Source organism: Agelaius phoeniceus, chromosome 8 (assembly GCF_051311805.1).
Source record: "Agelaius phoeniceus isolate bAgePho1 chromosome 8, bAgePho1.hap1, whole genome shotgun sequence".
Taxonomy (NCBI): domain Eukaryota; kingdom Metazoa; phylum Chordata; class Aves; order Passeriformes; family Icteridae; genus Agelaius; species Agelaius phoeniceus.
The window spans coordinates 17,143,755-17,158,634 of NC_135272.1; the positions used below are offsets into that span (position 1 = coordinate 17,143,755).

General features: G+C 37.2%; 1 protein-coding gene across 4 annotated transcripts in view; it reads left to right on the forward strand.

Annotated features, from left to right (window-relative positions):
* CAMSAP2 (calmodulin regulated spectrin associated protein family member 2) overlaps nucleotides 1-9,858 on the forward strand; it is an 80,584-nt gene extending 70,726 nt beyond the window's left edge. For 2 of the 4 annotated variants that reach the window (XM_077182098.1, XM_077182099.1), the window contains 5 exons: nucleotides 249-469; nucleotides 1,482-1,581; nucleotides 3,507-3,622; nucleotides 4,885-5,003; nucleotides 6,522-9,858. In XM_077182098.1, the coding sequence (XP_077038213.1) occupies nucleotides 249-469; nucleotides 1,482-1,581; nucleotides 3,507-3,622; nucleotides 4,885-5,003; nucleotides 6,522-6,827 (862 nt within the window). In that variant the 3' untranslated portion in view covers nucleotides 6,828-9,858. The remainder of the gene's footprint in view (nucleotides 1-248; nucleotides 470-1,481; nucleotides 1,582-3,506; nucleotides 3,623-4,884; nucleotides 5,004-6,521) is intronic. The other 2 variants (XM_054638484.2, XM_077182101.1) reach the window with 1 other exon arrangement.
* Nucleotides 9,859-14,880: the final 5,022 nt, after the last annotated feature.

The following is a 14,880-nucleotide window of genomic DNA, read 5'->3' on the forward strand; positions in this document are numbered from 1 at the left end:
AAATGCACAATGTTCACTCACTTACAACAATGAAGCTCATCAACCTGTGTTTGGTTCTATTAGTAGCAATATCCTCAAAAGTTTTAACTCCCTGAAAATTGTAAAAATATTTAAAAGCAATTGTCTCTTACTGGTGTTTGAGAACATTGAAGTTCCAAAAATCTACTGCCTGTGTTGTCCTCACTGTGCTAGCTGAAATCCCTTATTTGGAAAGCTTCTAGTGCTGAATTTTTTTGGTCATTTTTTAGACGCAAAACAGAAGAAGAACGTCAGAAGAAGGAGGATGAACGAGCACGGCGAGAATTTATTAAGCAGGAATACATGAGAAGGAAACAACTAAAGCTTATGGAAGACATGGATACTGTCATAAAGCCACGTTCCCTCTCAATCAAACAGAAAAAGCCACGTCCAAAATCTATTCACAGAGATCATATTGAATCACCTAAGACACCAATCAAAGGTCCACCAGGTAACAAATGTTTCCATGGAAAAAGAGTCTGTTCATGCTGAAACACCAGCTTGGGTTTTGGTCCTAACAAGCACGGGCATTTATGAGTCTTGTGCTACATTAAAACTGCACGTGTCCAAACTGGAAAGCAAAATTTGGCATAGAAATGGAAAGATGAATGTCACTTACCTGCTATGCATGCATGCATATATAAACAAACAAAAATGTTAGCTCTGAAACCCCAATGGAGGGATGAATATGTGTTGCAAGTTTCATGCACACCCATGTTTTCTTCACTAATCTCTTCTTGCACCTGTAGAGCTAAGAATGAATAAAAGTTGGGAGATAAGGGATCAATAAATAAAATGGTGACCATAAGGTAAGAATACTTAAACTCACACAATATGGACAAAATTAAAACTTGACAGTTACTTTTAAATTTCATGGTTTTTTTCCATTTTGCTCACCAGCTGCATGTATAGTTAAGAACATAGCAACACTAACCATGTGGAATAACTTAGCATTCTTTTAGATACAACAGAACTTGCAGTAGTGGCTGAAAGAAGTATTATCAATTTACAATTAGAAAAAAATAACCAGATTGCTCAGTGATCCTTTTTGTTACAGCCTCCTCTACCCTTGTTGTTGTGCTGTGTTTTCTCTGGCTGCTTCCCTCTGTCTTCCAGTGTAATTTAAAGTATTTCCTTAAGACCTTCCAAGAATCCATCCCAAGCTTTAAATTAAGTCTCTTAAGCTCTCTTTCAAGAGGACTTATTAACTCTAATTGCATCCTTTGATTTGCATAGTGCCAATATTGCCATGTTCATGCTTCCCATTAGTGCTTAGCCTGAGCCCATCCCCAGTGGCTGCCCAAGGCTGGGTGGCAGCAGGTGTTTACAGGAAGTGCAGCACATATGCATGCAGGTATATCATGTAGAAAAGCTCTTACTGACTTTCAGATGCTGGTGTTGGTCTGATGAACAGACTCTCCTACTTGCATAGGTTTATAAGCTTTAACTTTGTTTTTATCCAGGTTCACAGCTTTATCGTGTTTTTTCAGTATCTAGTCTTTCATTGGCATCGCTGAATACAGGGGACAATGAGAGTGTGCAGTCAGGCAAGAGAACACCAAGGTAAAGCTAAAATAACCATTTCATGTAATAAAATTTTGTAATCAGCTGTGTAAACCTAGCATGAATTTTTTAGAGGTCATGTATATACTGTGTACTCTGAGAACAGGTATGTTTTCCTCATTTGAGACGTGGATAGTTTCCACTGTCAGACATTTGGGAACCAAGCCATTGTCATTTGTTTTGCAAATTGTACCAAGTAAACCAGTTGGGCAGGTATAAATGAGGTTAAAACAAAATGCTGTTCACACAGCTTCTTTAATTCACCTGCTTGTATCTAAGTCTCAACCTATGGGTATTTTGCTAAACCTGTATGCTACATGCAGCTACATAGCTGCTTTTCTTTTTTTAACATAGAAGTTTATTTTCTGTTTGGTTTTTTTCTTTAGCAGTTGTACGGGTAATTATTGAATGCTCACAAGGACTTCAGCCTTTTCCAAACACCAGAATTTATTTTGCATTAAAAACCACCTGAAAATAACAGAAAAAAATAGTATTTTTTAATACAAACCCCATATTATCATTCAGAAGAAAATCACTATTTCTGTGAACTATTTGATAATATTCAGACAAATACTATTTTCTTTGTATAAAAAAAAGAAAAAGTGAAGAGAAGCAAACTAGGAGAAGGGGGTTGATAAGGAGTACTACATTTTCTGATATTGCCTGTTGTGTCTTCATGGCCACTACGCATTATTCATCAGCTCTGACAAACCTGCAGCTGCCTTCAGTTTACTTCTCAATTACCTTGATGTCTCAAGAACTGACTTTCCAGTTATTACATAAGAAGCTTTCATTAATAATTCAATTAGCCTAATATCTCTTGTCATCTCTTAAAAATTAGCAGTTTTAATTGAGAGGGGGATTTCTTCCAGAGATATTAGCTATTACAAAAGGCTTGATGTTGTTCATCTACACAGGCTTTGCAGGAGATAATCCCTGTGTATGAAGCTGGAGTTGTGCAGGCTGTACTATGCTTTTAATGAGCAGTACATCTTCCTCAGGCTTTGGATTTGTTTAGGGGATTGAGACTTTTAAAACATTATAAAAGCAACAGAGTTGAAAGAATTTTCAGTAACTTTCCAAACCCATATTGTCACCTTGTCCTCACATCACCATTGTTTTTGATGGTCCCACTGAGAGAATCTGAGTGATACATTTGTCACCTTCTTCATGGAGGTGCTAATCACAAAAGGTGCAGGATATATTATAAATTGAATTTTCATCTGTTGCTGATTTTACTGAAAATGAGCATGCACACAAATTTTGATATTGTACTGCTTTTTATTCTGTGCCTTTTTCTCACTTAAAAAACTTTCATTCTAAGCTGCAAATTTGACTGGCTTTTGCAGTGGCCACAATCAAAACATTTTCAATATCTTGTAATAATTTAAGAAAACTTGACAATCTTGTTTAGACCTTTAAATGCAAAATTATCCACATTTGAGTGCAGTCTGAAGAATTACAGCACCAGAAGTTATTGTCTGTGAAAACAAAAACTAGAAGGGATATTGTTTTGCTGTCTTAAATTCAGCAGTTCCTGCTGACAGTTGTTGCAGTCATAAGTATAAATTAACTGAATTTTTACTTCATATTCATTATTCTGTCAAGAACTGGTTTGTTCACTACATGAGATAACATTGATTTGCCAGTACATGTTAAAAGTAACACAAATTTCCACTTAGTAATTCTATTTCACAACCAAGAACATCTATTAGGTTTCTGTCCCTCAGATAGCCCAAAAATTAACATATATCTCACCAAAAGACCAACTTCTTGCATCACTCAAAACACATTAAATATTGTGCATTTAGGTTTATAGTTTATAATGCAAATCATTGTGTTCTACCTTGCCTTCTTTCCATATCAGAAGGCTTCCCAGCTGAACAATGTGAATTTTTTTAATAGATTTTAAAATTAATGTTTAGGTCTGAATCTGTGGAAGGATTTTTATCCCCAAGTCGCTGCGGGAGTCGTAATGGAGAAAAAGATTGGGAAAATGCATCTACAACTTCTTCAGTTGCCTCTGCTACAGAATACACAGGTCAGTGGCAACAAGGGTCAGAAAAGTACCTTCCTATTGGTGGTTCTATGCATGAAAAGTTTTCAGTTACCTTGATTTGGTTTCCTAAAACTTGATTGAGTTTTACCCTTCAAAGTAGAGGCTAATAATACAAGGTTAACATTTTAAATCCAAAATAAAAGTACTGACTCAATAGCATTTGTGATAACCACAATAAACTGCAGTCAGGCTCAGAACAGCACATGGGCTCATCATTCTGTACTTCAGTGTCTCTAGCAAGGCATAAAGTGTTGATATTTCAAATCAGTTTAGAACAGAGGTACAAAATTCAAAAACCAAATTGCAGCAGCAAAAAGTCTTCTTAGCAATGCAAATATAAAATTGTGCACTATTTTTCTCCTAACAGATTTTTTGTTGTTTATTAAGAACTTTATGATCAGACTACTCATTCTTTTTTATATTATGAATCAAATAATAATGGTATTTTCCTCCCTTTTCTCTAACTATACCACACATGATACTGCCAAGACCTTGCATCATCAGCCTTATGAAAGCTCCACTTTTGCCAACCTAATATCACATTGTTTGTGAGAAGAGTAGCATGAGGTTAGGTATTTTCTAGGGTTTCTTTCCCCAAAGCTTAGACAAACAGATTTAATCTTAAATTACTTGATGCTTGCACATTATTTTCCTAATTGGTAATCATGTGTTGGGTTTTTTAAATGGACTTGACCCAAGTACACAGACATTTCAGAAATTAAACCAGGAGATTTCTCCTTCAACCAGATGAATCATGTTACAGACAGAATAACCTGTCAAGTGTAAGGCCAGATCTTTTATCCCTGGTTCTGGGTAAAACATTTCTGGAATTGCAAAGAGGACAGGCAACAGTTACTCTAAGCACTGCATATGCCTCATTGTTATACCTCACACCCTTGAAATCACAGGTGTAGGGAAAGAAAAAGACTTTGCTCTCTCCTGGACAACTGAAATTTTGTTTAGAAAAAGCAAAAGAAAAGGTCCCCTGAGAGAAAAAAATTATCAAGGCTGCCAATAATAATGACTTAATAATGAAAGACACATTTGTAAGTAAATTCAGTGACAGCTGAATGACATCTTACTTGTTCGTGAATTTTGTGGTCTCTAACCTTTTTCTGTATTATTCCTGGATTTGTGTTTCTATGTATGCAGAAGTTCCACACCAGAAGTGCTTCACAGCATTCAAAGTAACTCTTTGTTGGTTTATTGATTAATTTACCTTATTTGCTGTTCCTTTTGCATAGGACCAAAGCTCTTCAAGGAACCCAGTGCTAAATCCAATAAGTATATAATTCAGAATGCACTGGCACATTGCTGCCTGGCTGGAAAAGTGAATGAAGGTCAAAAGAAAAAGATTCTGGAGGTAAGAATATTTTTCCCCTAAAAGCACAAACACCTATGTCAAACCAAAGTCAAGCATTATGGAGACTCTAGACCATAAATGCAGACACCGAAAAGAAACCTTAGAGATGATGGCAGCAGTCAGTGAAGGGATTGAGTCATTTCTGTGACTTGCTTCCTGTGTAGGCAGAAAGGTTCTCCAGTGCTGGAGAAACAAGAGCTGTTACTTTGTACATGCAGCACAGGGAGCTGAATTAATTCACATGCTTAAATAATAGTTATTGCTTGTTTTATGGGGGAACTGCAATATCTAGGCTTTCATAATTTGCTCACTAAATTGTTTTCCCTGATACAGGGAGATCCTCAGGTTGGGAACTTTAGAACTAAAGCACAGGGCCCTCATGAACAGAAAGAATGAAATACAGATGAACAGAAAGAATTGAAATACATCCCTTCTAGGCTCTTCTCCAGTTTCCAAGCAGTAGGGCAAATTCAGGGCTTTCTACTATGGGAAGGTGCCTTCAAGTCTTCTCTCTTACACTGCTATAAACCTTCTTGAAAATGCACAGATATTGTAAAAACTTAGGGACATTGTGTTCCCAGGCAAAAGAAGTAACACAGAGTCTGAGCCTTGAGAGAGCAGGACTGTTCCATTTACAAACTATGACAAATACAACAGATTAACTGATACCAAATCTCACAGACACTTGGAATCCAGATTGAATTTCATTTCTGGAATAAACTTCACAGCAGTATTTCTTGCCCCTTCTTCTCTTCGTAATCCTGCATCCATGTCTAGATGCTGCTTTTTCTGCCTTTCCTGATGCTTTTTGGAAATACCAAGTCAGGAATCAGCGCACACTCCTGCAGTTTAAGTAACTGGGAGCAAAAGGACTCTCAGAATGACCCATAACAAAATAGGTGCACAAATGTCCTGCTTAACTCAAGGATGAAGCACACATCACTTGATAGAAGCTGTAAGTGTTCAGGGAGGGCATGTGTCCCATAGAAGGTCTGTAGGTGGAATAGGAATCTGAAGATTTCAGCTAATTAAGAACTTCTGTTCAATACATTCCAACTGACTTCATGGTTTGACCAAGCTTGAGTGGATTTAGGGATGACTGAAATTCCATTTTAGCACCAGAAGATCTTTCAGACACATTGAGACATGTTTTTTGTTCCCAAACTTGCAGGTATTAAACCAACTTAATGAAATAGATGATGAAAAGAATTTTTATTTGGTCTACAAAAAGACTTTTGGGATGTCTGTTCTGAGGTACAACTAAACAAGTATAGCTGAAATTGTCTAAATAAATTCGGTTTTGGTTAACATGAATATCTACCCTATCAAAATTCAGATGGGTGAAGCTTAGCAAATTCTAATGATTGAAAATAAGGTCTTTTAGTGGACAGAGTGAGACATAAGTTTCAGCTCTGGTAGAAAACTGATTCAAAATGAAATCTAATTAATGGGAATGTTTTCTAATTACAATGCAAAATTCATATTCTGAATGTTTTTCTTTCTTTCTTTCTTTTAAAGGAAATGGAAAAATCTGATGCCAATAATTTCTTAATCTTGTTCCGGGATTCAGGCTGCCAGTTCAGATCTCTGTATACATACTGCCCTGATACTGAAGAAATCAATAAATTAACAGGAATAGGTCCCAAGTCTATCACAAAGAAAATGATAGAGGGACTGTATAAATACAACTCTGACAGAAAGCAATTTAGCCACATACCTGCCAAAACTCTGTCTGCCAGTGTTGATGCAATTACCATTCACAGCCATTTGTGGCAAACCAAGAGACCAGTAACTCCTAAGAAACTCTTACCCACCAAGGCATAGTAGATGGGAAAAATTTGCTTGAGACAATTATGATAAACTTGCACTTCATCTTTACTGCCTATAGGAAATAGATTTCTAGTTGCCAACAAGACTCTTAGAACTTAAAACTGGACACCAAGTTCTATTATCATGTCCAACTGGAATGTAAACACAGTGTTTAGGAGTGCAGAAGATAACTCTTAGGTGAATAATTATGAGTGATTACGGAAATGTTTGACTTGTGTGGAGATTTGTATGTGCTAATGCAACATATAGAGTATATTTGCTCTGTATTTTGATTAGATACACTGAAGCACTGAATGTTCCTCTTTAGTGACTCAAACTACATTTTTTACATCTGTTGCCTTATATGTTTGTATTTGTGCTTGTCTTGAAATATTTTTCTTTCACTAAAGAAAAACTTAATATTCTCAATACCATTGAACTTTGCATACTGACTTACAGTAAAGACTAAATGATAAATTGTATGTCACTGAATAACAGCTGAATGGGTCTGTTCTCCAAGATCCTTACTGTGTGCTGTAACAAAATCAAGATTCATTCCCCTGTGTATTTATAATTCTTTTTCAATTCAATAGTACTGATTTGCTTATAAACTAAACAGTAAAGGAAAAACCTTTGAACTGCTTGAAGTTTTCTTCAAATGAATTATTTAACAACTCAGGGTAAAGGTGATGCAATTATTTCTGTTTCAGTAAGTTACCATCTGAGATGTAATGACTGACCATGTGCATGTTCATAACATCAGTAAAACTCAAGGTAAAAAGATTTGGTAGGTCTCTGAAATGGTTTAAGCAAGTATGCATTCATTGCTTTGCACTGTTCCAGCTGGAGAGAGAGCACAGGGTCAGGTCCTGCTCCTTCAAGGAAGGAGCAGGAACTCATGAAACATTCAGAACTAAATCCCTGATGTTGCCTAACAGAGCACTAAATATTCAGAAGAATCACAGAATTCACTAAGTCACAAATCTTTGAGAAGTCGTGTATCTAATTCCCATTGATTTTAAGATCCAGGCCACTTCCTGCCTTCAGATCTGCCAACTCAGACTTGAATCAGTTTTCTAGGGAACAGACATCTGATAATTTTCAGTGTGTCTTTGTAAATTGTTTTCTTGACACTAACAGGTGATGTCTTGTGACACAGCAATTTTTAAGTACATATGACAAAAAAGCCTAACTGACATTTCAGTAAATCTGTAACATGACCATTTGCAAAACCAAACTCTAGGCATATTTCAGTATTATTTATAAAGGGCTGCATTTTATTTCAAAACAGTGTTTGATTATTTTATAAATCACTATCCCGTTTCAGTGTTTGTTTCTCTTATAATTTGCTTTTAACATAGCACTGTTCTGAAAAAAAAAAAAGAAAACACAAACTTGAAGCCTCCCCTAAATCTGTGGCTATTTTGAAAACATCATACACCAGAGAATTTGTTGGGGGGGAGGGAAATCTCATTCTCAGGAAAAGACTTGAATGATTTGTGATTCTGTTCTGTTTCAGTGTTGTGACAACTCCATTCACATAAGACAGTATTGTGCTATGAGTATGTAGTCCATTCAGTTTCATGGGAGACTAAAATGATATTCGTATTTCTCTCATTAAACTGCTGTGAGAGAAACTGCCTCACTACTACGATGTGCTCATTTACTAAGAGAAAAGATGCACAGGAATGAGATGTCATTAAGCAGTTTAGAACAGTACTTTTTTAAATTATTATAAGGCCTTAGGTATCAGTGCATCTGGATTATAAACATTTTCTCAAAAATGCTGTCAGTTTACTGTAATTTATGTTCTTATATTTATGTATATTTGTTAAAACTGTAAAAAAAAAAGAAAAAAACACTTTAAAATATATGTTTAATATGTATGTGGCTCAAAACTATTTGTGGTTAGCTGATTCCTACTGTTTGCATGTATATCACCAGGATATGTAACTCTTATAATTCAAGTGTATACATATTGTGTATATAGGATATAAATAATATTAAAAAGGGGGGGAAAGAGGGTTTGCACATTCTGCCTGTTAGACACTTCCTACAGATACCATTGTAGGAACATCTTGAATAACAATATGAAACTGTGTATAATATACAGTGATTCAAGAAACCAGGAGGTTGGAATTAACTGACACACATATGGTGAATAACTTCAAAAGAAGTTTTATCATGGGAGGCTTTTTATTTCTAAAATCTGTTCTATGATTTAACTGAAGATTTGCAACACCATAAAGACACACGCATCAACCTAATCAAAGTGAGCTTAAATACGTGACGGGAATTCTTTGAGTAATTTAAAATATTTCTGAATGTATTATGAAATTTGCATTTGTCAACAGGTTAAAGGTTTGTGCAATGTCTAAAAGTAGAATGTGAATAATGCAGTTGAAAATTTCATTGCTCGCAGTATAAGGTTTTACTTAATACAGGAAAAGTAAAGCTAGAGATGCTTTTCCTTTTTAAGCCTGCAAATTTTCTAATTACAGTGGATCTTTGGTTGGGATCATGTTTAAAAAAAAAAAAAAGAAAAAGAAAAAAAAAAATAAAGCTTTCCATAAAGGCCAGTATTTATCACTGACCTTTCCAGAACACACTGGTGCTTTCATCAGGGGTATTACTATTGTTGCTACGACTGAATTGCCAAACTCTCGTCTTAGTTTTTGGAGCAGAATTTCATCTTCTAACAGTCATAATAGCTACTGAATTTTATTTTTTTTTTAATGTTAGTATGACTGTTAGTTTTTATTATTTGGCTGTTTAAAGCCAAATTCAGCTATTTAATTCTGATTTATTGGGCACTGTTGAAAATTGTACAGTGTATTGTGTGCTTACTTGTCCACTTCTATGGAGCATAGCTTCCATATTTTTTCAAATGCTGTGCTGTAAAATATTGTCATTGCTACTTATGTGGTACAGTGTAGTTTTTTCCTTTCATTTAAATAAAAGCATGGCACCAAAATAACATTTTTTGTTTTCTTGCTTACCTCTAAATAGAAACTAAAATTATTAAATGTTGACATTAAAGTTTAAATCTTGTTTCTTCTCGTATTTCAGCAATGTGGAAATTGTAGGAAATATTATGCATGATTACAATTTCTTCTTTTATTTACCATCTTTGGCCATACTTCCATAGATAATCTCGATTTCTGATGTTATCAGAGGAAGGCTATTGAATAATTGAATAGGCTTCATATTTCATTTGTGAGGACAACAAGGTGTTACCGTGTTCTCTTCAGAAGTGAATTTCACAATTTTAAGTCATTTATAAACTTTGGGGCTCTGGTTAGCTTCCATTTTTCCAAAGCCACACAAACTTACTGGTCAGGTTAAAAGGTTTGCTTCAGACTGAAAGGTTGTCAAGGTGAAGTCTTACCTTTGTCAAGGTACTGTATAAAGCACATGTGTGACTTCTAGTGAAACAGTTTGTACTTGCTAGTGAGGCTATCTTGAACAGAACACTATCCAAAAAATGAGGGGCCTTTTCCAGATTTGTAAACTAGTAATTTTTCTAGTCCAAATCATGCCTTGTTTGGAGCTTTGTGTTCTTCTGCTGGGTTGCAGAGTAAGAGCAAGGACTTGCTGAAAGTGGCCATGACATCCCTGCACTGTCAACAGGCAGACTGAGCTGCTGGGCTAACTTACACAGATAAAGAATCTCAGAATTGCAGAGCTGTTTGAAGGGCAACTTCAAGAATACCAGCAATCTGACAGTAGTGCTTTTGATGCTGAATTGAAAGCTACTGTGGAAGAAAATGAGTAGCTTTCCCTCCTCCTCCTGAGAACTGGTTCTTTTTCAGGCAGCTCAGTCAGTTCCCTGTACAGCATCACAACAAGGCTGACACAAGCAAGGAATTATATTGTAACACAAACACACAGTTGCACCCAGTAAAGCTATTTTTTCAGTGGTGAGCCCAGCTCAAAATTTTTATCTAAAAACAGCCTTTGTACAGATCTGCTTTAGAACAGACTTTGTTTTTTTCTATCTTTTGGCAAATAACACCATCCCTGAGAAACTTCAGCTCATGCCCTGGTTAATTTGACATAATATGACTGTGCTGTGTGCCTCAATTTGTACAGAATTTCTGATTCAAAATTTGTGCTGCTGTGGGATCCAGTGTAGAGAGTTATGTTGAACAGCTGGTTTTGGATCGATTGCCATACAAATATGATGCAAAAAATAGCTTTGTTTCTCAAATCCAGCTGTACTGATCAGATTGATGTCAGATGTCTTTTTTCCAACAATTTATTAAAAAAGGCACAGGGCTAAACTTTAAACATTTAGATCTCTTCAAATAGCAAATGAGCATTTCTTTGCTGCCTTGCTACTAATTTAATGAGCTGAATAAGCAGCTTGAAGAATTGTGGCTATAAAGATTTATCTTGACAGTCACAGCCCTTTACAGCTCCTTTTACATTTTCTGGTTAAATAAATGAAAAACAACAAAAGGAAAAAGTCTCCTATAAACTCTCTTATTCCAGGTGTAAATGGCAGGGGAAAAATATATATTTAACATGTACATTTATGAGAAATTTATTTTTAAAAGCAATCTGTTCCATTTAGGGAAAAATACATTTGATGTGTGTTTGTATATGCGTGCGTACAAATGCACATTTACCTTCAGACTTACTTGCTTACGTACAGAATAAAGAATACATCTTTTATTTAGACAACTACAGCAATGAGTCAAACAAGGTAGGGAAGTTACTCCAGCTTATTTCCTTCTACCAAGAAAAAAAAGCAGCTCTTATACTCGAAACCACTGCTGTAAGAGGCAAGGAAATAATCTACAACATGCACATTTCAGTACAAAGTCTTTGGGAGAGGGAGTCTTTTAATCAAATTTCTGAATTCAAGGATAACACTGATGGTTGCTAGACAGAACTGCTACTGATCAGAAGAGCTATTAACCATCAGGATTCAAGAAAGGGCAGAAAACACACAAATAAGGTAAGCATTCACTGAAAAAAAGTTACTTAAAACTTTCTTCAGACTCCTATTCAACATTACAAACAACTTGACGTGTAAAATGCTTAGGGGTAAATAAAGATTTAAATATCCACTGACAAATTTGTCTAAGCAAGATACTAAAAGATTTTTTTCACACGTGTTTAAGTTTGCAGATCATGGTATGTAAACTTCATGGGGATGTACTAAGTAATATCTGTACGTACTTTTATGTCACAGTTAATGGAGTTTTGCAGAAAGACTAAAAGCTAATATAGAGCTTTCCATCACAGCAGCTCTGTCTTATTATTTCTTCATCATCACTGATCTAAATGTCTGCAGTACAAGACCTGGCAAGGCCCCACAAGCCTGCAATTATTTCAATTACTTGAAGCCAGATTATACTTTGGCTCAGTATTTTTCTTGTTTAAGCCACCTGAAACTGGAGCTATGGTGCTGACATAAAGAATTCTATAGATTATGCAAGAATTCTGCTGAATTGTCACCTCAAAGTTGTGGAATTCCTTTCTTGAAATGAGTAAAAACTGTTTCAGAATAGAGTTTTGAACAGAATTTTTTTAAAGTTTTTACAAGAACATGTAAATATAAAATGTAAGGAGTTGAATGGCTCTGTTACAAGTACAGAAAATCGAGATTGGTCCATTTTTAGGGCCAACACACAGAATCAGCTGAATTGGAGGGGACTCACAAGGATCACTTGTCTGCATCCTGCACAGGTCTGTCCCCAAGAATCACAGGCTGTGCCTGAGGGCATTGTTCAAACACTTGCTGAGCTCTGTCAGGCTGCTGCTGTGACCACTGCCCTGGGCAGCCTGTTCAGTGCCCAGCCACCCTCTGGGTTAAAAACCTTTTCCTGATACATAACCTAAACCTCCACTGATGCAAATTCAGGCCATTCCCTCGGGTCCTGCCACTGCCACCCCAGAGAAGATGTCAGTGCCCATCGCTGCTGTTCCCTGGCTGGGAAGCTGTAACTGCAGTGAGGTCTCCCCTCAGCCTTCTCTCCTCCAGGCTGAGCAGCCCAGGTGCCCTCAGCCAGTGCTCATGGCTTCCCCTCAGGCCCTTCACCATCCTCGGGGCCTCCTTTGGACGCTGTCTAATGGCTCAATGTCTGTTCCACGCTGTGGCACCCAGAGCTGCCCCAGAGCAGAGCGGGACAACCCCTCCCTTACCCAGCTGGCTGTGCTGTCCCTGGTGCCCCCAGGACAGGGATGTCCCTCCTGGCTGCCAGGGCACTCCTGGCTCGTGTCCAACTTGCCATGGACCAGGACCCCCAGGGCCCTTTCCACAGTGCTGCTCTCCAGCCTCTCATTTCTCACCTGCAACATTTGTAGAGCAGTCACACAATTACTGTTTTCTTTCCTGAAGTGCTCCAAGCACAGACTGCAGCGCCCTGTTTTGTCACTAGGCAATGCAGATCTCCTCCTCCACTAATCCTGATTTTCAAGCTCTCTAACACCCACACCCAAAAGCTTTGCTGTTCGTGGGAGTTACCTTCTTTGCAGTAATGAGTAGGGAGTTCAAAGCAAGCTGAGACCATCCCAAACACGTTTCTATGCTTAAATAAAGATTTGCGAACAACAAGAGAATAAGACCTTCCATCAGCTCTCTTCCCATAGAATGCTAATATATGTATCTTCACCAAAACTTAATAATAGTATGATTGCCCCCCAAAGCAGGGCCACCAACTACTGCTACCTATTCTTCCATATTTCTTCCTGATAGTTCTTGAAATCTCTTTCCAGAGTATAGGAATTTGCTGCTTATCTTTGAAAGATCTAATATTCTGAGCAGGAAACAGAGTAATTTAAAATTCATAATTTTCCTTTCAGGTCCATAAGTGGAAAGAAGCTTTATCTTTCTAGGCATCCAGAGATAGTCTCACAGATTTGTCTCAGGACCTCCACTGAAAACAAAGCAACTTCACAAAAGATAAGTAAACTACTGTAAAACCACTCTAAAATCAAGATTAAATTTAAAAGCCTACGTGTGTTTACCTAGAATTTTGTAGGTTAAACAAAGTTTTAAATGGACTTTTTGTATCTATGCTTAGTAAAGTTCTACATACCTCTCAGTTTAGACAATTAAAGTCATCTTTTTATTACACATTCCTCCTGGTTTTTATCATCTCTGCTGTATCATATGTAATGGAAAACAGTTTCATTTCTATAATTATTAGAATTTTCTCTTAAGCAGCACCTCCAAAGGCAACTAAGCAATAAATAGTTTGGAGGTAAATAGAAGTATTCAATGCTTTACCAGCAAATCTATATTCCTGGGAAGTGAAGCTGGGACTTGAACAAAAGGAACCATCAAGTTCCACGTGCATGTGTGGAACAGTCTGAACATGCCTGGCAGAGTCACTGCTGTGCAGCCAGGCACACTCCTCTCTGGACAGCCTTTGGGGCATTTGTTTGTATTCCTCTTCAGACAGAAGAGACAAAAAATAACACAGTTCCCCTCTGCCCTTCAGCAGATCCTCAGCAAAACAGCTAGTACATAGACTTGACCTCACTGATATTTTGTGAATGTGACAGAGAATCCTGTCCAGCTTCAGTCAACAAATCCCCGACAACCTTCCATGGGTCTCTGATGCATGGTACGCATGCCTAATTTTAAAAAAAGCCAATAAATTCAAAAACCACGCATCAGATTGTCAGAAAATTGCCACATCTCCATTTTGACAGGGCCTGCCAGTGCACTGCAGTGTATTCACAAGCACTCTGTCCAAGTGCTGTACTTGCATTTTAACAACTCACCACTACATATAAACACAGAGCAAGTCACCGTAATGGCTCCGAGGTGCCATAATTTTTTGACGATTACAAAAATGTAAGTCAATTGTAAAGTCAAATTATACATGAATACATCTTCATAAAACATAGGTATCCTACAGATATACATAAGATTTCTGTAGAGAATGCGTGCTTTGCTCAACACCTCGAGAAGCAGATGACAGCATAAGCACACTAAAACGATCCCTGGCTGACCTGAACGCTGCAGCACCTCACGCAGTACTTAGAGGTGCTGCTAGCAGGCTTTAAGCCCACACCGCAAGAGCAGAGACCCGGTGACGGACGGGCAGTA